This window comes from Etheostoma spectabile, chromosome 3 (genome assembly GCF_008692095.1).
Source record: "Etheostoma spectabile isolate EspeVRDwgs_2016 chromosome 3, UIUC_Espe_1.0, whole genome shotgun sequence".
NCBI lineage: Eukaryota > Metazoa > Chordata > Actinopteri > Perciformes > Percidae > Etheostoma > Etheostoma spectabile.
In genome coordinates, this window is record NC_045735.1 from 3,445,907 (window position 1) to 3,470,227 (window position 24,321).

The window sequence follows — 24,321 nt, forward strand, 5'->3', positions numbered from 1 at the left end:
CTAGCTAGACTATCTGTCCAATCTAGGCTAAACCAAAAATTCATCAGTATTGTTTACTGTATAGATGGACAACTAATCTAATGGTAATTAAGCTAGCTAGCACAACCCTGTCTGTCAGCTTTAGTCTCCCGGCGCTGCAAGCCTTCAGTTGGGATGACTGCTGACAACAGCCCCGGGGACACATCCACAGTCAGCCCCCAGCGATAGCAACATCCACTATCATTAACAGCCCGGGGACACATCCACAGTCGCACCAGCCAGCTAGCAACTCCCACTATCATTCAGCCCCGGCCAGGGACACATCAGAGTCAGCCTCAGCCGCTAGCAAACCATCCACTATCATTACACGCCCGGCCAGGGACGCATCCGGAGTCGGCCCTCAGCCCGTAGCAGCCATCCACTATCATTACAGCCCCGGCCAGGGACACATCCAGAGTCGGCCCTCAGCCAGCTAGCAACCATCCACTATTATTACAGCCCCGGCCAGGGACACTTTCAGAGTCAGCCCTCAGCCAGCTAGCAACCATCCACTATTATTACAGCCCCGGCCAGGGACACATCCAGAGTCAGCCCTCAGCCAGCTAGCAACCATCCACTATCATTACAGCCCCGGCCAGGGACACATCCAGAGTCAGCCCTCAGCCAGCTAGCAACCAGCCTGGTCAGCACTTAACTTCAGTGCTAAGGACCCTAAGGGCAGTTTACTAAACCGTCGGGAAACAGACCCAGGCACCCGAGTTAGAACAGCGGCCATTCATAACGTTACACCTCTGTTAGCGTTACACCTCCTAGCTTTACCGGTGTCTCCACCCCTCCTCCCACGCTTCGCTTTTTTACTCCACGACACAGGTTTGTGTACCTGAGTGTCATGATTTTGGTTTCATATCGCATATTGTTACAGCCCTAACATATAAATATGTATCAACTGCAGCTCAGTCACTCGTATGTACGAGCTGTTGGTCAGTAAACATCTATATAAATACAGTGTCCAAGATCATACCATTTAGCTTGTCAATAGTCGGTGCACATGTTGACCTCACCTGTCTTATGGCATGTCGATAATGCTGCTGCATTGCTGGGGTTGGTAACTGCCTGCAACATCTGAGGAGATGTCGATAGAGCTGCACTGGTGTCAACTCAGCCCCAACTAAAGGCAGCATGCCTTCCTAGTCCAGTTAAACTGCTGTTGGGAAAAACACAAATCCAATGTTATTCAGGTTAGTGACAATATTTATTTAGTGACCATTGAAAAAGAAGTAGTGGTTTCCACTCCCATTCAAAGCATATGAATCACTGAAGAGATCTTTTTTTAGTGTGTTACCTGTAGGCTATTACTCACAGTGCTCAATAAAGCCTTACACTTTCTTTCTTTTGGCAAAGCAGTCAAGGGCAATCATAAGAAATAATGAAGATATAGGAAATGGGACACCCTGTTAAGCCATCTGAAGCTTTTGTATTGGGGCCAGACACTAAGCACATATTAAATATATGTTATAAATAAACGTATTATCTAGATTAAAACAAAACTAAACTAAAGAGCATGCCTTCAACAGCAACACTTTTAACCTACAGAAAAACCTAAAAGCTCTTTTTGAAAGGTTTGTCTGAGTGGCATGTGCTTGTTTGTCTTGACAGCATTTATATGGACAACTTGACAAAGTTACATTTGTCAGGTAGACTGAAACATTAGCTAACTAGGTAATCCAATTTGATGAGGTTTCATTTCATCATTTTTTAATTTTCAAGTGTTTTAAATATGCCGTAATCTTAATATACTTTAAAGTTTATACACTGTGACGATTCCTTTCTTCATCCTCAAGGTGACCAAGATGTTAGCTAGCTAGTGTGACCGGGTTGGCCCAGTGGGTAGAGCAGGCGCACATATACTTCGAGGTTTATGCCTAGATGCAGGTACATGAGCTGCAGAGGTCCAGGATTCGGGTCCGACCTCTGAAGATTTCCTGCTCCCCCTCTCTCTCCCCTTTCTCACCAAGCTGTCCTACCAAATAAAAGCTGGAAAAGCCCAAAAAATAGCTAGCTAACTAGCTATAGGTCCATGTAATGCTGCAGACAGTACATACATGTAAAACTGAGCTGAACGTTAGCTAAACATTGCGTAGAAAGAAAGCTAAATTAGCTAGCTAAATTAGTTGACAGAAAGCTGCAGCTTCCATAACACAGTGGCTATATTATCACCTCCAAACAAACTATAAGGTCGAGCTTACTGTTTCTCTGTCAACCTGAGTGAAGGCTGTCAGCAGGGGCTCAGCAACGTAAAGCCCTCATTCGAGCCATTATAAAACTATGTGCCGCAAATTTGGGTTTTCCAAGGATGGCGACGGCATGACCCACCTCTGAGTGCTCGTTGCCTGCGTTGGTGGGATTGGATAGGTTTAGGCACAATGAGTGCGATTGGTTAGAGTTAAGGTACAAATATCAGGGTAAGCCAATCAGATGTAGAGTAAGGCAGAGTAAGGCGGGATATACCTTCGCTATCTCAGGAAACCGTTCTCTCACCCCGGACAGTTAAAAACGCAGTCGCTTCTTCTTCTTGTGTTAGCATTGGTTCCATGTTACATTGAATCCCTGACTGTCGCCCTCTGTTGCGTAGGCTATCAATCTATTTTTGTTTTATATATACAGTATATGCTTATTGTCTCTACTGAAAACCTTAGACACAGGTAGTCTCGTGTCTCCACAGCATTGGGGAGTAAACGCATTATTTGGCCTTCCTCTAGTGATGGAATATTGCCAAGTAAATAAACACTTGACCTGATTCTGCAACATTGTCCTTTAACATGTTTGATTTGGTTAGAAAAAAAAACTTTGAACATAACTCTGTGGGCGAAAGTAAATGTTTTATTTTGTGTAGTTAAATGTAATTCCTTTGGGTTCAGTCTCAGGTAACAGTCAAACATTTATTGTTTGAGTGTTTTTGTCAATACTACCAGAATACACTTGCTCTTGCTGAAATACTTTATGCACCCAATGGATGTGTAACTGTTCTGTCCAAAAGGTCAGTATGGTGCAGTCCAGGATATTACAAACTTTTTATATGCCAAGTGCAGCATGTCTTTGTAATCAAATGTATTTATTAATCTAATGATTTTAACAAATCTAAAATATGTATACATTTTTATTATGTATAGTACATTACCAATTTTGCTTAATACCTTTGTTGTTTTTTGTCTCAAGACAAAATAACTGACACACTTATTCTCATATTTTACATTTACATTGTCTGTGTCACAGACTCAAGGCACAATCAGTTTAATACTAACGTAAGTAATTAATAGATTAGTTCATAATAAAAACATTTGTTGGTTGCAGCCATAATGAAGAGCCGTGTGAGTAGTTTTCCTAATACCCGAGTGACTGTGAGATCACACAAGTTGCCTTAATATATGGTCCCTAATCATAGTTAATTAATTATGAAGTGATTTTTGTTTTGTGGGTATAATTTGTAATACTTTGATGGCGGTATTATCCCTCTAAATCAGGGGTCTTCCACGTTTTTTTTAGACAAGGACCCCTTAACTGAAAGAGAGACAGAGCAGGGACCCCCTACTACATAAGTGTAGAAAATGAAGTTGCATATTAAACTGTGCCTACAATAACGTGTAGGGCGGCCTACAGCCTATAGACATATCTTTTCTTGCTTAGAATACTAAGGTATTTCAATAATAATTGTTGGCATGAATTCATGAATCATATTTTAATGTTAAACATGCATGTGGCACAGAGAATCCTTTGGATTGACTGGATCTGTGGCTGTCTGTCTTAGTGGCTAGCATATAAACCAGTAAGCCTATCATCAATGTTCAAAATAAGCTGATTTATATTTGCTAATATTATGTTGGATTCTCTTTAGGACATTTTCATTTTTGAAAAAAAACATTCAAAAAATTACCAATAATTTTGTTGCCCCCCTGCAGTAACTCTGTTGAAGATCTCTGTTCTAACCCATGTACTGTGCAAAAGTGACGTCCCAAAACGGGGTAGTTTTTTCTTTAATCCCCAAAATAAGACAAAATGTGTGTGTGTGTGTGTGTGTGTTTATTTGTAAGGAAGGGGCTGGATCTCTGTAGCAAACAGACTATTTAACACAAGAGACTTAGGCTTATCTCAATCAATCATGGGCCCTGGGATTCAGATATGTGGACATGGACCTTGTTTGTCTACCTGAGCTGGATGTTTGCGGGTCAAGCGGGGGCGGGAACGTAAGTGGGCTAGTTTGTCTTTAAGACAATCCCCAGCTATTCATTCTAGCATCTGGGTACTCAGTCAAAACGTAACATAAAACGCATCATTCTAGCTTCTTCACGTTCAAATCGCTGGACGGCACCATATTCTGAAGATAGCCACACTGAGAAATTCAGAGAGTTTTGTGGAGGTGATAGTCTTAATTAGCTTTGTATCAACTCATTTGGCAACGGCTTGAATTGAACAAACTTTCATTAATATAAATGAGTTGCAACAGTATATATCTACTGGTAAGTGTAGATTGTGTTTTGAGCGAGGCATTTCTTTGATATGCAGTAATTGAGTGAAGTGTAGCCACCCATTTGACCCCCAGGCTCGTTCTGATAAGAATAAAATGTCGGTGCATCATATAAAAACTACCGTTTCTGTCTTTTCTGTCTGTCCATGTCTGCGTGTGTACTCCAGGGATCTTTACAATAAAACATAAAGAACTCCAGTCCAGTTGTTGCAAAAACAGTGTCAGTGACAGTGATGAAAGCGATCAGATAAAAAGAAGAACCAGCTGTTTTTGTCTTGTTGGCTTGTGTGTGGTAAGAGAGGAGTATTCTCAGGATAGATAGACTTTCTGCAAAAAGCCTGACTTCAGCCAACCTCAATGATTGTTTCAGGATGAAGGCTTTCCATAACGCTAACTTCGAGCTATTGATGCTTATTGTAGGATGATATCTTACCATGGTCACACTGCCCCCCTAAAAGTAAAAGTAGGAGGATACCATACTCACTTCAAATGAACAAACTGAGATATTTAATTGAAATAGTTAGATCAGTGTTTATTGGACTATCATATCAGATAATTTACTTAGCTGTACATTACAGTTAAACGGAAATATTTCCAATATATGTTTAAAAAAAGAACATTTCCCGGAACAACATAAAAAAAAAACCAACAGAAAGATTCTCAACACATTGTAAATAAAATGTGAGTATACTTGCAGTTACAATAATTTTTCTTTGGTTGTTATCAAAATGCTCAGTATTCTAATAATGTGCAGTCCAGATGCATCATTTTCTATATATAGATGTGTGTACACACACATATACATACACACACACATATTTATATATATATACATACATATGTATATATACAATGCATATCTATATATACTCATATACATAGACACATATATATTTATATATCACACATATATATATATATACAGTATATATATACACTGTATATATGTGTATACTGTATACAGTACATATATATACAGTATGTAATTCAAATATAACCTAAAACTTCATGTAGCACCAAACACAATTGCATAAGCATGTTGTGTCCTTGTGACATTACGGGATGTAGTGTGGACACAAAAAAATAAGGATACAGCAATTTATCTATTTAGCTTATATACATCTATATAATCACATTTGCATATAATACAGTACTAAAGATAATACAGCATAGTATAAAATGATTAAGGCTGAACAATTTTCATTATAACTGACTTTAAAGATTTCAGATTATATTATGGAAGTACAAAAAAATACTAAATCTCGATAGACAATCATGATAAAGCTTAATTTACAACTATCCACACGTTAAAAAACAATCTAGCTCAAACGTTGATTTTATTTTCATACACAGGAAGTAAATGTTTTGGAACTCCAAACTGTCACCCAAGTTCTGTCATATGACAACTACCTCAAACAAACGGCCTCTTCCCCGGTGTTCACTCTTTCATACACAACATCACACTTCCTCTCCAGTACAACCATGTATCGGTTTTTCTTCTTCTTCTGATTAATAACACAATGTAAACACGGTTTGTCTTTGCTTTTCTCAAGGGGGAAGTTTTGTGGACCAAAGTCACAGCACACAGTGTGGAATAAACATGAATGTCCGCTCCATAGTACTACCATATCACATCCGCCTTGTTCTCAAAACATTTGCAGGACTATGAAACATACAATACATGCTGCTGAATGTGGCTCAGTTGCTTTTCCCTCCTCACTGCTTATGTGGCTTTGTGCACAGGAATCAAGTCCTGATGTCTGAGGTAAAACAGGTATATGTAGATGTATAAGAGGAGCTCTTCACTCTTCAGTCACTGCACAGGTGCTGGCAGTAGAACAGATGAGAATGTATGCTCTGTCCATAAAGCAGCAATGCGTATAACGAAACAAAACAAATTCCCACATGAGAGGTTGTTTTCTGTGCACAGAAAAGAGACCAGAGGTCTGGGATGACATTAGGGAGGGCCATGAGATTTTGAAAGGGGGCCAAGCAAAACCTACCGCTCGGACTTCACCTTGTAGCGGAGGACAAGGTAGGTGGCCAGCCGTAGAATGATGAAGAAAATGCCCAGGACAATGAAATCCATGTAGAGCTTTGCGTCTTCCACATCCAATAACTGCAGAACCTCTTCCGGCTTTTGGAACTTACACACCTTTCCTGGACACTCCAGCTCGGAACGGTTCATCCCGTAGATGGACAGGATCACTCCTTCGAAGCCGTACCTGTGGGGGAGATGCAATTATTGCAAATAGCCAAGTAACTCATCTCCCGAAATTAGGGATGGGTGTTGTTCAAAGATTTTCAATAACGGTACCGATACCGATACTGTAACTTTAATACTGGTTCCCAAATGATACTTTTTTCGATTCCAATTTTGTAAAAAAAATTGTTTTACACGTTACGACAAAAATCTTTTTATTTATTTATAGAGTTTTTCCTGCGTGTCTCTATGACGTTTAACGCTAAACAGCCAATCACAGACATTATTGGATCTTGGTAGAAGCATGCTGCATGCTTTTTGAGATTTACTTTACATCTTGAGGTATTAAAATTGTATTTTTCAATACTCAATACTTTAGAGGAAATTCGGCTGGTACCTAAAAAGTGTAGAATTCTCTACCCAACCCTACCGATACTGAGTTGAGTGCTCCAATAGACAGTTGGAGCACTTATACGATGTTAACTGACAAGCTGTAAACATTATCCTAACTGCTTATTTGAGATTCAAAGTGAAAGACTTGTATAGCAATTTAGAGGTGTTGATTATGTTAATGATCAATTAAAAGGCACCTCTGCATGAACAGGTGGCATTCATCAGGCTGAAACGAGCGAGTTTGGTGACTTGGAACTCTTGTATTTTGGATAAGAATATGAAAATGTTGCATGAGGCCCAATTTTTATTTTGGTATAAAATGTGATTAAGTTTGCTGTAGCCACCCCTTGAACAATGAAGGATATTTTCTATTTTCCATTTCTATTGTCAATTTAGAAAGACAGATCAAAGTGTGAAAAACTGAGAACTGCCTGTCTGTAATAGTTCCTTTGTTACACACGAGAAGTGCTATAGTAAGTATGGTTAGGTCAAAGTTGGTCCAGTAAGTTAGTCAATAGACAGTTTAGGTAATAGTTTTGCTGCTCATTTTCGTTTCGGCCAAAAAAACTGAGAATTCTTTGTTGTAGGCTAACCTGGGAGTGAGGCTGAGTTATTTCTAGTGATGTTACTGTATTCCCGGACCTAAAATAATGACTTGGTGAGAATAGAAATTATTGCCAAATCTATGGAAATAAGACCCACGTTGTAAATAGAAATTCAACATTATGTTTTGCTGGGGCCAGACTAAACAACCAACATTGGAATTCCTAATCCCCCATGTTAACAAAAAATAGTGATTCTGGTACACACCTGACATAAGACACATAGGAACTCCACTGCAGATACTTGGGGATTGTGTCGAAGTTCACAAAGAAGCCAGAGAAAAGCAGCACTGGGATAGCTGTGACAGGCCCGACAAATGTGGCTACCTAGGTATAAGGATGCAGAGGACATATCCTGTCTCATATTTATAACATGAGCAAAGAAATCCTATATTTAACAATGCAGACATGCAGTACCTGTAGTGAGCTAGAAGCAGCCCCAACCAGAAGGCCGAGGGACTGGGCTACCAAGGCAGTAGAGGTGGACAAGGCTATGAAGAGTAGGTAGCGACTGGCCTCAGGAGGCTGCTCCGTCATCCAGTACACGATGCTGCAGTACATGATGGGGCAGATCACCTAAAATAACACCATCATTTACTTTTATTTAGTGAGGGAACAATTTACCCCAACATTAATCTTTTTGTTTATCCGTTGATACTGTACTGAAGCTGGCCACAACGAAACGCGCAAAAGCTGTGTCAATGGCCTGCTTCTGACAAATTCCATTAAAGGAAAGATGTGAAATTTTCATTTTCTTCAAAATTAAAATCTGCTAACATGTGTGGTGTACAAGGACAAACAAAACACGCCTTGTCTTCATGTAACTAGGATTCAGAGAGCCAGATCACACATATATGATGTTGGTTAACACAGTGAAACGACTTTTGGACAATGATGGATAACATGGTCTTCTTCTCATGATTGTTGGGGGTTAACTGTTCCGTTAATATATGCAACAATGAGTTGCCTGCACACAGAAACATGATGCAACGCAATATTATATTAGTATATTTACAGAAGAAATCTGAGTTTTAGTTTTTTTGGAGCCAGCATTTGAATAATTTAGGAATCTTTCCCACTTTGTGAAGAAAAAAACTACTGTCAGTCAGCAAGGGTCAAAACCCTGCAGAAATGCTGCTTGATGTTTTACCCTTGTGTTGTCTTCCCGTCAACCAAGAAAAAAAAAGTATCGCTTTTTCCGACATTTATGTCACTTTTTCAATGTTGTGTGTGCTTTTTTTGATGTTTGTTTCCAGTTGTATGATATTTCTAATGTTGACATTTTCAGCACTTATTTAAACGGCGCATTTTTTGTGATAAAAAAACTCAAAACGGGTCAAATGTGACCTAAGGACAACATGAGGGTTAATCCACTGCAACAACCAGGTAGTACCTTCAACTAACAGTGGAGTGCAGCGGGGTGCTATGTAGGGTTTTCTTTTTCTGTGTGTAACAAAAAGTTTGTCAGCACGCAGGTCCTCCGTGAGCCGACTCATCGCTCCAACCCCAACAGTGCCAGCTCACCTGGAACGGGATATCAGCCATGGTCTTGGCCAGGTAGTAGGCTTTCAGGCTGTACCAGTAGTTCAGATGCTCCCTCAGGAACACATTCATCTCCAGAGGAACTAACAAAACCATTCACATGCATATGTCAATATCAATTCACAACATATAGGATTTTGGAAATTGGGCCTTGTTGATTGGCACAACATCAATTTGGATTTTAAATGTGTTAATTAATAATTCCCTCCCCTCCATCGGACTCACAGGTTAACACGGTTGGCATGAGCGCTCCAAACATGAGGAAGAGCATCGAGAAGAAGAGAAACCCGGTGTTGTTGAAGACCTTGCTGGCATCGTTGCCGATGTTCAGATAGAGCAAGCCTATTAACACACCAATGGCGATGTGGGATATCAGTCTGAGGTGGGTCAAAACCTGAGAACAGAACAAAAGCAGGAAAAAATAAACATGCAGTCTCAGACTAGGATGATTACCTGCCTGATTATTTTGAAGGTAGGTTGTTTTAGGTGTTTTAGGTCTCTTTATTTTGTAATATAAATAGGACAGGACTGTTTCCATGTGTTTGGAACCAGTGCACAGCTATGATATTTACACAGTATGTCTGAACAAATGTCACCCACCTGGTCTCGACATATAGTTATGAAAGTTCTCTTGAAGAGAATACAAAACTGTGTCAGTGTGCTCGTGGCAAAAGTATGTCTCTCTATGTGTCCGGCATCCTGCGGGAAATAGAAGCAGATCATCTCATAACATTGAAAAATGTGTCTATAATTATAACCCACATCACAAAAGTGCAGCACGACACGACGTTCTGCTGTCAGGGCTGGATTAACTGACTGTTGGGCAAAAATGTTGCTGCAGAAACCAGGTGATAATATGATGACAGAATATTTTTGGCAAATAAGGCTTCTTGGCTTTTTTTGCATTCTTTTTTGTTAGATGACACGTTTGATACCACTGTCAGTCATGCCTGTAATTTTAATATGAAGCTACAACCAGGAAATGGTCAGTTAAAACTGAAAACAGCTGAAAGGTAACAAGGTCCACCTACCAGCTTTCTAAGCAGCCCACTTGTTTTTCCCGTTCTGTACTTCCATTGAAAATGTTGTTACTTAATCAATGTTACTTAACATAGAAATGCAGGGCTCTCCTGAAAGATGCAACAAGCGTATGAGTTTATGTTATGCTACGGAAAAGAAGCTAGTCAGAGTCACGAATCCTCCCCGGGTACCAAATTCAAAATTGGTGAACAAAAATGGTCATTAATCAATTAAATTCAATTTTATTTATAGTATCAAATCATAACAACAGTTATCTCAAGACACTTTACAGATAGAGTAGGTCTAGACCACACTCTATAATTTATAAAGTCCCAACAATTAGTAACTAGTAATTCCCCCAAGAGCAAGCATAGTGTGACAGTGCGACAGTGTACAGTACGCATAATATCAAGTGGAAATGAAAAGGAATTAAAACTTGACTTTGACACAGGGTCCCCTCCAATGAAGTGATAATCACAGCACAAATATTTTCTGTTTATATTGTGTTACCATGCTGCATAACACCGAACTAATTTGCAATAAATCAATTGACTAAAAAGTATTTGCTTCACAGTGAACTGCTAAAGCTCTAGGACAGTTTCCTGCTTTTCCCAGTTGGTAATCCAGCCTTGACTGCAGTACGGCATACACATCATCTACTACACACCATTGGGCACTTTGTTGCACAGACTGACTGGCCATTGTTATCACATTGGTTCTTCTTCTCCTCTAATGCACACATTCCACCTTGGACCGCCTCAAACAGCACAGGGTTTAAGTCTCCATACTCTCCGGATGCAACTTCAATGACTGAAGCAAAGGATGAGGCAGAGAGAGAGAGAGATAGAGATAATCATTTTCAGCAAAGTATAGCAATGTATGAATAAATGGGAAGTGCACATACTGAAGTCTGCAGGGTTGTGGTAGGTTGGGCAATAAAGTCCCAGAGTCTTCAGATAGGGGATGAGGTATGGGACTGTGCCTTTGTAGATACACTGTCCCTGACTCAGAATGTAAAGCTGTGGAGGAGCGAAATGATTCAAGGTTGACAAGTAAATTGACAAGATAATTACTTTCAAAAAGTTTCCAACTGACAGAGGTCGATTCATTTAACAGCCGGTGCCTGTGTACAATGTTACAGTATTGACATGCACCACAGCTTCTCATATAATAAATATTATATTATTATTAATCCCAGGACCCAATGTCCAGCCACACATTCATTTCCTCATATTGACAGACTTGTACCTTGTCAAACATCTCAAACAGTTTGGCACTAGGTTGGTGGATGGTACAGATGATGGTCCGTCCTCCCAGCGCCAGAGAGCGCATTAGTGAGACCACCTGGTAGCATGACGCACTGTCTAAGCCACTGAGCAGAGAGAGAGAGAGAGAGAGAGAGAGAGAGACATGCAGGAGGGACAACATTAATGAGCAACTGGGAAGTAATCTGAGGCGAAGACATAAAGAGAATTCTGTTGAGATGTGCAATTCATTCTGCTCTGCAGGAGCTCATTTTCCAACGTTGAGATGATCCGCTTCTAGTTTCAGTTGATATTATGTGCCCCATACAAGTCATATGTTCAAAACTGTTTTGAAGTTCACATTTAGCCATCTCCAGCATATCCGCATCTGTCCGTCTCACCTGGTGGGCTCATCAAAGAACATGACTGGGGGATTGTTGACAAGTTCCAGGGCGATGGCCAGCCGTTTACACTGACCACCGGACAGCGAGCTGGTACGAGTGTGGGCACAGCCAAGGAGCCCTAATGCAGTCAGAATTTGATTCACCTGGACAGACAAAGTCAGAGAGAAAGAAAGAGATTCACAACCTGCCAGTTTCACCAGGTCACTTTACAAATACAAAACCTTTTTTTTTTTTCTTTTTTTTTTACATTTGTTCCCCAAATCTATGGTTTAAAAGCGATGTAGACATAAACATAAACATGCCATTACGTCAGTTTTTATGATTGTGTTACATTCAATAATAAGTAATAGTATTGTAAGTATAGACTGGAAGCTAGAAGTATTTATTAATGCTTGACGACATAATCACTGAGTCATAACACCATAATACATACGCACAAATGCATTGTGGTCATTTGGAGCTACATAACAGAACGAGTCAGAAAACAAATATTTATTACATTTTATCAGAAAACAGGTGCCTGTGGCTAATAAAGCTGCCCATAGTAATGACAGGGGCAGCCAATGTATGCATTTATGTTAGCTGTGTAACTGGTGAAAGTCTGTTTTTGCATGTCAGACTGTAAAGCCAACATGTCCTTTCTGCTCTTGATTGGTAGATTTATTTTGGAAATCAAAATACTTTTTACACCTGAGTGGTACTGCACTTCATGCCACCTACATACTGTATATGTACTTAAAAGAATGGTCTTAATCTAAATTGAGTACATATGCGTGTCCAGAGAGTGTTAAAAGAAAGTGGGCATTCCTAAATATTAACTGGAATTGGTAAAGGTTATATATATATATAAATCATGTACGGTTAAGGTCCGGATTCAGTATTCAAGTGGAAGTGTTAACGTTATTACCTTTTTTCTGTGTATGTGGTAGATGTTAATTGTTTAGCTCACCAGTTCTTTCTTCACATCCATAGTTTCATCCAGCTTTAAGTTGGCTGAAACCTGCAGCAAAGAGAGAAAAACATGTCCTAATTATGTAATGCAACAGGTATTTAACAACTATAGAAATCAGTGGCAGTCTCAGGTCAGATGCCAATCTGTGCAGGACGCTGGCCTAATAGCTCAGGGGCATAGCACAACACTCTGGGCCCTGTAGAAAGGCGTTTTCTATGGGCCCCTCCCCACATCCACAGCTATTCATTCTAACATACACTCACCAGCCACTTTATTAGGTACCCCATGCTAGTAACGGGTTGGACCCAACTTTGCCTTCAGAACTGCCTCAATTCTTCGTGGCATAGATTAAACAAGGTGCTGGAGCATTCTCGGGAGTTTGTCCATATTGGATGATGGCATCACACAGTTGCCGCCAGATTTGTCGGCTGCACATCCATGATGCGAATCTCCCGTTCCACCACACCCAAAGATGCTCTATTGGATTGAGATGGTGACTGTGGAGGCCATTTGAGTACAGCGAACTCATTGTCATGTTCAAGAAACCAGTCTGTGATGATTCCAGCTTTAGACATGGCGCTATCTGCTGAAAGTAGCCATCAGAAGTTGGGTAAATTGGTCATAAAGGGATGGACATGGTCAGCAACAATACTCAGGTAGGCTGTGCGTTGGCACGATGCTCAATTGGTACCAAGGGGCCCAAAGAGTGCCAAGAAATATTCCCCCCACCATGACAACCACCACCACCAGCCCTGAACCGTTGATACAAGGCAGGATGGATCCATGCTTTCATGTTGTAGACGCCAAATTCTGACCCTACCACCGACTGTCGCGCAGCAGAAATCGAGATCATCAGACCAGGCAACGTTTTTCCAATCTTCTATTGTCCAATTTCGATGAGCTGCAAATTGTAGTCTCAGTTTCCTGTTCTTAGCTGAAAGGAGTGGCACCAGATGTGGTCTTCTGCTGTGTAGCCCATCTGCCTAAAGTTCGACGTACTGTGCGTTCAGAGATGCTCTTCTGCCCACCTTGGGTTGTAACGGGTGGTATTTGAGTCAATGTTGCCCTTCTATCAGCTCGAACCAGTCTGGCCATTCTCCTCTGACCTCTGGCATCAACAAGGATTTCCGCCACAGAACTGCCGCTCACTGGATGTTTTTTCTTTTTCGGACCATTCTCTGTAAAACCTGGAGATGGTTGTGGTGAAAATCCCAGTAGATTAGCAGTTTCTGAAATACTCAGACCAGCCCTCTGGCACCAAAAATCATGCCGTTCAAAGTCACTCAAATCACTTTCTTCCCCATACTGATGCTCGGTTTGAACTGCAGGAGATTCTCTTGACCAGTCTACATGCTAAATGCACTGAGTTGCCGCCATGGATTGGCTGCTTAGAAATTAAGGGTTAAAGAGCAGTTGGACAGGTGTACCTAATAAAGTGGCCGGTGAGTGTATATTTAGGCCTTCCTCACATGAGGGCCCTGTGTACTCAGTCCCCTTTCCACCCCAAGTCTGACACCCCTGCAATAGCTTTCAATCATTTCCTTACAGGTTCAGACAAAATACAAAAATAAAATGTATTATCATTACCATAAAGATTCAAAATAATAACCCACTGTGAGAATGAGTTTAAATGTTCCCGGCAGTGCTATAAGCACAGCAGTAACAGCTCACCATCATGGCCTCTCGTGCAGTGAGGTGTGGCAACAGCATGTCTTCTTGCATGATGTAGCAGGACATTTTCCTGAATGTCCTCAGGTCCCTGGGTTTCCCATTTACTAGGATTTGACCCTTCATTCCTGTTTCCCTGGGCGGCAGGAAGAACAAACACACATACTGGACAGTTCAAAAAAGGAATAGACTGAACACATAATACACACATCTAATATCTAAATCTATGCCATTAATAGCCTGTGATGGAAACCAATTTCTCCTAATTGTGCTGCTTTATTCCACAAATGGCTTCTCTAGAAAAGCTTTATATAGATCTAATATCTAATATCGAGGATGTGACATCAACAACGCTTTTACTTTAACTGGAAAGAAGAAGGGAATATATCCACCTGTACCCAGCCAGAATGTTCATCAAGGTGGACTTCCCGGCTCCGGAGGGCCCCATGATTCCTATCAGCTCCCGACTGCAGAACCTTCCAGACAGGCACTTCAGCAAGGCTTTAAAACCTGCCAACAACAAACAGGGCATTGATGGCGATGGAAAAATACACTCTGGAAAGAGTAAATAATAAAAATTCAAAATGATTAACGCAAACAATTAGAATGATCTTTATTTATATCGCACTTTGAACCATTAATGGGCTTGAACAGTAAAAGGAAAGTCAGCATAATGATAATGTTAACATTATCTTTCAGTACATAAGTATCAGAAACGTCAGAAAAGCCCAGCTACAAATGGTAGGAACTTCCTCTCGATCGAACAGGAAAACAACCAGTCCCTGACCCACCGCTTTAGTCGGGGAGCGGGGGAGAGAGCAGACTCACGCTGTACAGTATCAAATGTTTCCCTTCAGTCTAACAGCATTAACACAGAGCACTCACCTGCATCAGCTTTCAGCAAGACATTGTTTACAACTTTTGAGAGGAGCAGTTTCTGTACTGTGCTGCAGAAAATACAAAGGAAACAATTGGATTTGGTGATGTTGGAACTAGAAATCCAGGGAATGCTCATGGACAACTGTCCTCCCTGTCAAAAATAAAACGTGTTTTTAAAATAGGCTGACAAGTGGTTATAGAAAATAGATGTTGTTGAGAGCCGGTTGTGGCTAGAAGGGATACTTTACGGCGTCTAGGCCTGACGAAGTGGCGACGGGAGTTAAGTTTAGGCACCAAAACAACGAGTTAGGTTTAGGAGAAAGACCCTGGTTTGGATTAAAACACTCCCGAGGAATGAATACGCGTTTCCTTGGTGAAAGTATTAAAATTATATTATTATTTTTGATTAGACTTGGCGAGATCCTGCGTAACTTCCGGCCGTAGCTGTATACTAGCGACAACCCTAAAATCCCAATCCGACTTTATCGGACAGCACCTTTTCTTTAAACACCATGGTTGAGTCTGGTGTGTATGGTTCTTGCTCTCATGTCATTCATTTGGCTGTTCCTATTAAAACATGAGTGTGTTGGAAGATTTTTTAGATTTTTGCCACTAAAGGCCTCACTTGAAAACCCCTTTGGTTATCCAACCCTTAATATTTTACTACGTTGATAGTCTGTGTCCACAAAAATCAAATGCTCATTTCCTAGAAGAAGGCCCTTACTCAAAACTGGTTTTCAAAAAAACTGACTGAAGCAGCTGTCATATCCTGTTTTGCTCCTATGTTTTTCATTGTCACTTATGCAGTCATTGTTTCCTGTTTTATTTTGATATACTCACCTCTCCCAGTGTTTCAGGTAATTCACTTCCTGCCCCTTTGCGTTTCCGCCTGTATGATTATCTGCCCCGGCCTGATAAGTTTCACCTGTCCCTCCTTATCCTCTCTCCCTAGTGTATTTAGTCAGTTTGTTTCCAACTCTCGGTGCCAGTTCTTCTTTGTACCCAGTGTTCCAGCATGTTTTTATCTCTGCTTGTTTACCTGACCTCATCTTAGGCTTCTCCCTACCATATTTGTCTCCCTTTACCTCTGACTGAATACCTGCATACCAAACGTTTAAAGTGAGTTGTGCTATTGATTTCAATTGCCTGTGGTTTCTCCAGCAGGGTGCCAACACATAAGGTTTCAGCAAGAAAACGCACGGTTGTCTGTGAATGTTCAGTCTGTACAACAAACAACTCTTAGTGACTCTCATGCGTCACGCATCACGGCACAAATGAGGCACACTACGATGTAAAAAGTGAGGACCACGTAACCAACAGAGGAAGGAAAACATTCAGTCTGAGTATCGTGAGTTCCACTTCCCCTCGTTCACTTCAGCCCTTTGATTTTCTCGACATGGAGGCCACTTGGAGAGCAGAGTGATAGTGGAAAGGGCAAGAGCTGGGGATTGAAATTGAAAACACCTATGCACAGAGTTTTTTTATGAGGGTTGGTGTGCGGGAGGGTGGCCAGTGGGGTTCTTTTTTAGAAAGGAAAAAGTAAAACAAATGTAGTTCATGTAAGTATTGTTCGTCATGAATGAAAAGAGATTTAAAAAAAGAAATTGAACACACCTGCCTTTGTTCACTTTAAGCGCAAACTATACGGATCGACCGCCAGTTGTAGGCTTAGCGCTACTGCTTCAAGTGTGTTTTATTTTCCATTAATTATGGCATTCTAACCCCACTAAGGTATATGAAAGCATCCAAACAGCACCATGTCCTGGGACCTTTAACCTTTAGTCTGTTTGGGATATGTCTTTAAACATTTAATTTTTTATCATTACAGTTGCTGCTCCTTTCAGTTTTTCCTCAAGGAATAATATTTGTACTTTTAACTAACAAGTGCCACTGTGTTTTTTGTAAAACAGAAAGAAAATGCATTGAAGCCTGATAATTTGAAAGTTGCTTAGATTGTTGTTCTTATTTTATTCCATTAATGCTTTTGTACCTAAAAATAATATCTCTCTATATATACAAATTCTCATGTCTATATCTACTTAGCCGCAAGCCATACACCTTCTATATTTTTTATGCTGTGTTTTGGTACTGTGATTTATTTGAGAAAGCAAATTCACACAAGTGGTATATATATATAATATTTGTCACAATTCCAAGATATTACTTTGCTGCTGGGAGTGTTCAAACATGCCTTTATTGCACCTCAGAATATGTTTGTTATTTCCCAAAAGTGGGGCAGTTGAGTAATTTTAGATTATTGCTTTGTCTTAAAATAGATGCTATGCCAAATTTAGAAAATTACATTATTTGGGCCAAATAACAATAGATGTCTTTTATTATTAACACGTATCATGTATTACCACATACATAAGAGGTATGGAGAATGCATAAAATATAGTTTAATGGCGAAACGCATTGTCTGACTCACTATCTCAGCTACTGCTGGTATATATTTATTCAAGAAATATAATAATTGATGATGGATATCAGATCCCTTCAAAACCACAGCCGTGGTACTATTGGAAAAAACATTTAGAAACTAATTTACCAACTGATGTGGCACATTCTGTACTGTGGCTGCGCAAACACATAGTCATAGAGGGTTTTAGAGAGCTGTACTGTGGAACTATGAAAAATACCTCAAACAAGATAAAACATAAACAAAAAAAGACTCATACTGAGAAGCACAGCAATCACAAGTGAATACATGTGTTATTTAACTACTATAAGTGTTCACTTACAGTTTCTCCTCTCCTCTCCTCTCCTCTCCTCTCCTCTCCTCTCCTCTCCTCAGCTACATTATTGATGACCTAAACTGTCTCAGTGCAATGCAGCACTTACTGGAAACCTCAGAGGATGTGCTCACACACAGTATTCCCTTCCATCAGACTCATGGATAGAGACCGTCTAGTTTACAGCATTCAACGGTCTCCACTCAGGTCTCCCTTTTGGGAGAAGTGGGAAACATTACATTTCTCTTGTTATGACTGAAACAGTAACTATTTGCTTTGGGTTTCACAAGAAATGTGTTATACGGGTGAATACTGCTGACTTAGTTTCGGTACATCATCAAAACACCAAGAGGGAATATTGTTTGGAAGAATGCTGTTCATCCTTTCACTAAAAAGTTTCACAGACTTGGAGAACTTGAGATAGCCTGGTGCATGCTTGATCTGGTCTCTACATTAAGTCCTCTTCTTCGTCTTGGTAACAATTAGACAGTACCTAGCCTGGATCGGCGACGGTTAATTTTCCCGGATAGATCCGGTGACCCTCAGCTTCCGGTTTCTTTGTGTTTGCGTTAAACTCCGGTAGCATCCAGGAATAGCAACCGGAACCTCTGAGCTAGCAAGCTAACGTTACACAGTTAAATTGGCAAGATGTGAAGAAAATTTGGATTGTGCAACAAGGCAGGCCTGCTTGGTTCTTTTGGAATTTGGTTGTAAAGATTTAGAAAGAATATGTTTACGGCACTTATCTAACTGGGACGTTTTGGGTCCTATTGGCGGGTATTTGCTATGGACTAAATACACACGGCGATACACTAGTAACAGCAAATTACACTTTACCATGTATCCAGCAAATTTATATAGCTCATGTTACTGTATGGTGTGAAGAGTTAACTTCATTTAAAATTGTATGTGGTGTTCTCTTTTGTGTGCGCCGCCCAAGATAATTGCGATTGGTTTTAAAGAAATGTAACCCCTGACCATTTTTTCTCCAATCCAAGAGTGTATGTGTGGAAGGGCCAGGCCTTCCTCCGCAGCGCTGTGGAGATAGGTCTGGCAATGCTAGTGCTGGACTAGATAGGTACTAGGTATGTGCAGGGTGCCTTCACACAGCCTAGAACTTCACTCACTTACAAAGTGAAGAATGGATAGATGTGTGTTACCTCTCCTCCTCCAGCACGGTCCCTCCTGGATGGTGTAGGAAAGGTCGTTGAACTCCAGGTCCACCGCTGAGCGTTTGGGTAGGTGGGAGAAGCGCTGTGCTTCAGTGATCTGGTTCTCAACCTTCTTCAGGTGGGTCAACATGGATGCTTCCTGCTGCTGCTGAGGCTGGCTGCCTCCATTACACATGATGGCCTCCTCCATGTGGACACTCACAGACTCGGGTTCCAACGCCTTATTATCCATGCCAGCTCTCAGTCTGTGGGCCGAGGGGTAGGGAAGAGGGAGAAAAAAGAAAAAAATGAAAGGTAGTAGAGGTAATATAAGCAAAATAATAAAAAAGAACTGAGCTCAGTCATGTTTCATTATATGCTGACATGTCTAATTTTACATCTGCGACGTGTGGTGGAATGTAACTAGTACTGTACCTAAGTTTGAGGTACTTGTACTTTACTTGAGTCTTTTCTTTTCATGCCACTTTCTACTTCTACTCCACTATATATTTCAGAGAGAAACTTAGTTTTTTTTACTCCACTACAGTAATCAGACATCTTACAAATTTACATTTTTGAACAAAAAACACGTAGTTTGTAAAATACAATGTTTTATTATAAATTAAACTACCCAACAATATATATGCCTACACTTCCAGCTGAAATGATTAGCCCACAACACCGTTGATTGACAGAACTCTTTTGATTGTTTCTGGTTTCTAAAATGTGAGGATTTTCTGCATTGAGTACTTTCAATACATTTTCCTGATGTACTTTTACTTAAGTAACATTTTCAATAAAGGATCTTTACTTACAGTGTGATATTAGTACTTTTATTTAAGAAAAGGATCTGAATACTTCTTCCACCGCTGCATGCAAGTGGGGACTTGATGCCTTGCTCACATAATTGAAAGTCATTTACTGAAATAAAAGTTTTCGAACCCCCTTGAGCCAGTCAGCAGCTTAGCTTCATGCTAAAAAACAAAACAAAAAACATATGGCATACTTTTACCTTTTACCTTTTTAAAGCATTGTTTGTTGCTAACACAGCCAGCGTACAGAGACGATCTGTTCCAAGCTGGCAACATGCTGTACAGCCCAGACTGCAAAAAAGATGCCTTTAGCATTTCATTTATGCACAGTGCACATGTGTCGACAGTTCATGACGCTGCAGAAAGAATTCATAAAGAAAATGCAAATAAACCACATAACAATGATGTGATTTATTGTAACCAAAGGCTAAATTGTTGGTGCTAGTAGCTGGGAGGGACAATCTGAGGCTGAAGTGAGGTAAGTGTGAATTCCAATGAAATCTTGAGCATAGATGGAGAAAGAAGAACAAAGTAAGTGGATAAACTAACGTTGTCAGAGACATGTGTCCAAGGACTTTATAATGCTAGTGTCATAATGTTAGTGTCATCCAGTGGCTTTTTGGCATTTATTTGGATATCAGAGTTCATCCTGTCGCTGCAATCATCATATTATCAACAAAGAGAGATCCACTGGCAACCATCTGTGCAAGCAATAGTGTACACTATCATTGTTACTGAACTTTTTCAATGTTTTTTTTCCACAAACAGTTCTGTTCTTGAGCCCCACCAGTGCTTCACTGTCCATCGACAGATGAACTCATAAAGCGACCAGACAGAGGAGACTGAGACAGAGGGCTGTTTCCTCCGAATGTCAGCATAGTGCTGATTATGCAGAGACAGTGGTAAGTAAGCGTGTGTGCGTGTGTGCGTGTGCGTGTGTGTGTGTGTGTGTGTGTATGCGTGTGAGTATGTGTGTCTGAATAGAAAAACCTATTGCCAGGTTATCACAGACAGCTCAATATCACTTATGATGAAGACATCTGTAGTCAGGCCTCTCGTAGGGGTGAGAAAATCAGCCACGTCTCATATGAAGTAACAATTCCAGCTGTCTGGATTACGCTCACTGGCAAGGTTTCCTCGTCAGTATAGGCATAGTGTGATGCTGTTATACTGCAGTGAAACACACACAGAAGAGGTAGCAGTGGGTGGTTGGGCATATGAGAACTTAAACAGCTCAGAGACCAGTTTTGGCATTGTCTCCGATTTCAAATCGCCATTGACATTTTCACTAATTAAGCAAGATGAAGAAGAAGAGCTTTAAGTTATATAAACATGACCATAAAAACATGAATCATACGCTTAAGTTACCAGGAGGGATACTGAAATCTAATCAAATCAAAACTTTTGCATTTGCTGTTAATATTGTTCTATGTTCAAACTACATTTTGCACTGTAAAAAAGGGAAAACAGTCCTGTAATGCATGGCTGAGTGCTAAATTCAGTAATTAGTACAGGTGATCATTGGTGGAAATTACCAATCAATCATTTTGATGATTCAAATTGTTCAGTTAGGTTCATTTCAATGAAGTTCTACAGTGTTCTGCCTTTATTCCTATTGCTGTTCTGTTATTTCTTCCTGTTCTATTCTTCTCTGTCACTTTATGTTGTCACTATTCTTCCATTTCCAGCCAATAACCTTTCAGTCCTTGGATTTTGCCCTTTAAATATTACATAATAGCAATACCCACAACCTTCCCATAACCACCATTATGTCCAGGATGTTCAAAGAGAACAAGTGTTTCCATCAACCACCTGCTGCCTCTACGCCACCTTTGTCTAGACTTCTGGATGAGATCCTGTCCTGTCTCCTTTCTTCATATATGCCTGCACCTAATCAAGATGCTTCACATCGATGAATATTTTTTCTTGCTAACTTTAATTAATACGATAAGACACTTCCAAATGATGTCCCCGCATTTGAATGTTCCCGCAGTCACTGACCGATTAATCGTTTTAGTGATTTATTCAGCGGAAATGTCGCAAAATAGGTGTATCGTAGAAAAATTGATGGGTTTTAGACTAGAGTGATGGGAATTTTTCATCAATTTTAGAGACCAGACGAATAATTAATTGACAGTATTGACAGATGATAAAGTGTTGCAAATAATAGTTATACTGTTTATAAGGTTCAAACATACGTCAGGAGCCATCAACATGCAACAGATGGCATATCATGATTGTTTCTGTGGCTTTCTTGATTTTTCAGAAAGTTTTATCTCAAAATAAGGTACCGCACATCACAGTTGAGCTGATAAGTATCATTTTCAGGGAACTTTTAAAGAAAAGAATTGGCAATTTAGTCATCAACACTGGTTCAGTAGAGTCAATTTTGCTTGATGTTCATGGTGTTACACTTCTACCGGTGATAGTTCTTTATTAGTCCAGCTTCAGTGGAAATGTATATGTTTCCTGGGAAAAGATAGCTTAGGTATGATCAACGTCAGACAAAATCCATTTCCATTGCCCTTTCAGGACTCTAAGCAGCAGAAATATGCAAACTCCCCTGTGACTGCGAGGTGATTACTGATCATCGAAATGGAGACAAGTCTAATCTAATTTGTTCAGTGTAGACCACTGTAAAAACGGTTCTCAACTCGGAGGTGGTACAGTAATTTGTCCTTTCGAGGCAGAAGTCTTGTTTGATTACTCATGCGGTTCTTAATCCCCTTGGGAATTAAAATCAACTTTCTTTTCCACCCTTGATCTGCTCAGAGCAGGAGGGGTCTGGAGCTACCAGCTTGGGAAAAAAATGTGCAGACTCAGGTACACTACCAAGCACCAAGCCAAGCTAATGTATGGGAATTGACTGCTCCTTCACTTGCCCTCCAGATCACACCTCCACGCAGGCACATATGATTGACAGCAAGGAGAGAAAAGCCAAAGAAAAGGCTTTTCTGGGTGTCAAATGGTTCTGATTAGACGGAGGCAGGGAAACGGAGAGACATGTTACGTATGCCAACATGTCACGAGTCAACCTGGATGGGACTGCGCTGTTCTAGATGAGAGGTAAGGTCCAAAGAGAAGAGCGAGGAGAGGCAGAGAACTCAGTGACCTGGGATCTTACCGCTTCAGATTATCTACAGTACCACACTTGTCTCTGACTCCACGACTTGATGCCCCAAATACAGCTGGATTAAAGGCCTATTAGAATCAAGTAAAGCGGTCCATTCCACACAGCTAAATGGAGACATCAAGGGGATGATAAGGAAGCATGCCAATTTCCTAGTTTAACTGAAATGAACTCAGAACAGAAGTCTATACAGTAAGTGTGCTTGATGTCTCTCTGAAAACAAGACTAAAAACCAATGGTTTACAGCAAACACGCACCATCATTTAGGCATTCCACACTTGCAACTCGGAGCCCTGGTCTAATGCTAACCTTATGTTACAGAAAGCCCAAGGCGTTCATCACCTCAGTCTAGCAGGTGATTACTTTAGCTTAGCATAAAGACTGGAAGCAAAGGAAAACTGCTAGCCTGGCTGAAACCACCTCTCTGGTGCTTTATCCATATAAAAACTGAAAATTGAAAACATGAGTTACATGCTGGAATTCATTCTTAGCTGGGAGCAGAGGTTTCCTTGAGTCTCCATTTTTTTTTCTTACACTGACGACAAGACTGGCAAAAAAAACCGAACAAGTGTTTCTCCCAAAAGGTCATGCTATTCTCTCAAGATTACCTTCACACTATGACAGCTTAATCTAAAAATGCACATTTTCCTCAATGTATTGGCCATCGGTTAACACTAAGCCATCAAGTCTTGTCAATGATCTGTATCTTTGCAATCAGAAAATAGGGAACTGATCGATGCTTTAGTCCAGCAGTTCAGGATTTCTGTCACTGTCTAGGCCCTGGGTTAAAGATTAATTCTTGAAAATGCATGGTCCATCACCATTTTTACAAGGCTAAGAAGGCATATAATGAATATTTCATAGTTTGGCCATGACCTAGATTTACAGAGGTGTTTTCAACCCTCTGTTTTTTTGGGGATGTAAAATGTCAGGGAAGGTGCGGGGGTTTGTTTCAGAAAGCAGGTTTAGTGAAAACTCTGAGTTTGTTAACGCTGAGATGAGGGAAACTCTGAGTTTTCTGTTTCAGAAAGGGAGGTTAACCAAACCTGAGAGTGAGGGGTAACTCCAGCCTGTTTCAGAAAGAGAGG

The 24,321-nt window shown here is 40.5% G+C and overlaps 2 protein-coding genes across 5 annotated transcripts in view; both read right to left on the reverse strand.

The window, feature by feature from the left end:
- Positions 1-9,826, reverse strand: part of lyrm9 (LYR motif containing 9) — a 10,639-nt gene extending 813 nt beyond the window's left edge. The window contains exons 1-2 of one of the 3 annotated variants that reach the window (XM_032510347.1): positions 9,816-9,826; positions 1,041-1,180 (exon numbers count right to left, since the gene is read on the reverse strand). In XM_032510347.1, the coding sequence (XP_032366238.1) occupies positions 1,041-1,160 (120 nt within the window). In that variant the 5' untranslated portion in view covers positions 1,161-1,180; positions 9,816-9,826. Of the gene's footprint in view, positions 1-1,040; positions 1,184-2,225; positions 2,488-9,815 lie in introns of those variants that run through there. The other 2 variants (XM_032510346.1, XM_032510343.1) reach the window with 2 other exon arrangements.
- LOC116685069 (ATP-binding cassette sub-family G member 4) overlaps positions 5,013-24,321 on the reverse strand; it is a 23,112-nt gene continuing 3,803 nt past the window's right edge. The window contains exons 2-15 of one of the 2 annotated variants that reach the window (XM_032510336.1): positions 19,301-19,558; positions 14,922-15,039; positions 14,533-14,665; positions 12,859-12,909; positions 11,907-12,052; positions 11,510-11,633; positions 11,166-11,280; positions 10,929-11,071; positions 9,842-9,940; positions 9,467-9,635; positions 9,224-9,324; positions 8,117-8,275; positions 7,908-8,026; positions 5,013-6,726 (exon numbers count right to left, since the gene is read on the reverse strand). In XM_032510336.1, coding sequence (XP_032366227.1) covers positions 6,501-6,726; positions 7,908-8,026; positions 8,117-8,275; positions 9,224-9,324; positions 9,467-9,635; positions 9,842-9,940; positions 10,929-11,071; positions 11,166-11,280; positions 11,510-11,633; positions 11,907-12,052; positions 12,859-12,909; positions 14,533-14,665; positions 14,922-15,039; positions 19,301-19,544 — 1,947 coding nt within the window. In that variant the 5' untranslated portion in view covers positions 19,545-19,558 and the 3' untranslated portion in view covers positions 5,013-6,500. The remainder of the gene's footprint in view (positions 6,727-7,907; positions 8,027-8,116; positions 8,276-9,223; positions 9,325-9,466; positions 9,636-9,841; positions 9,941-10,928; positions 11,072-11,165; positions 11,281-11,509; positions 11,634-11,906; positions 12,053-12,858; positions 12,910-14,532; positions 14,666-14,921; positions 15,040-19,300; positions 19,559-24,321) is intronic. The other variant, XM_032510340.1, reaches the window with a different exon arrangement.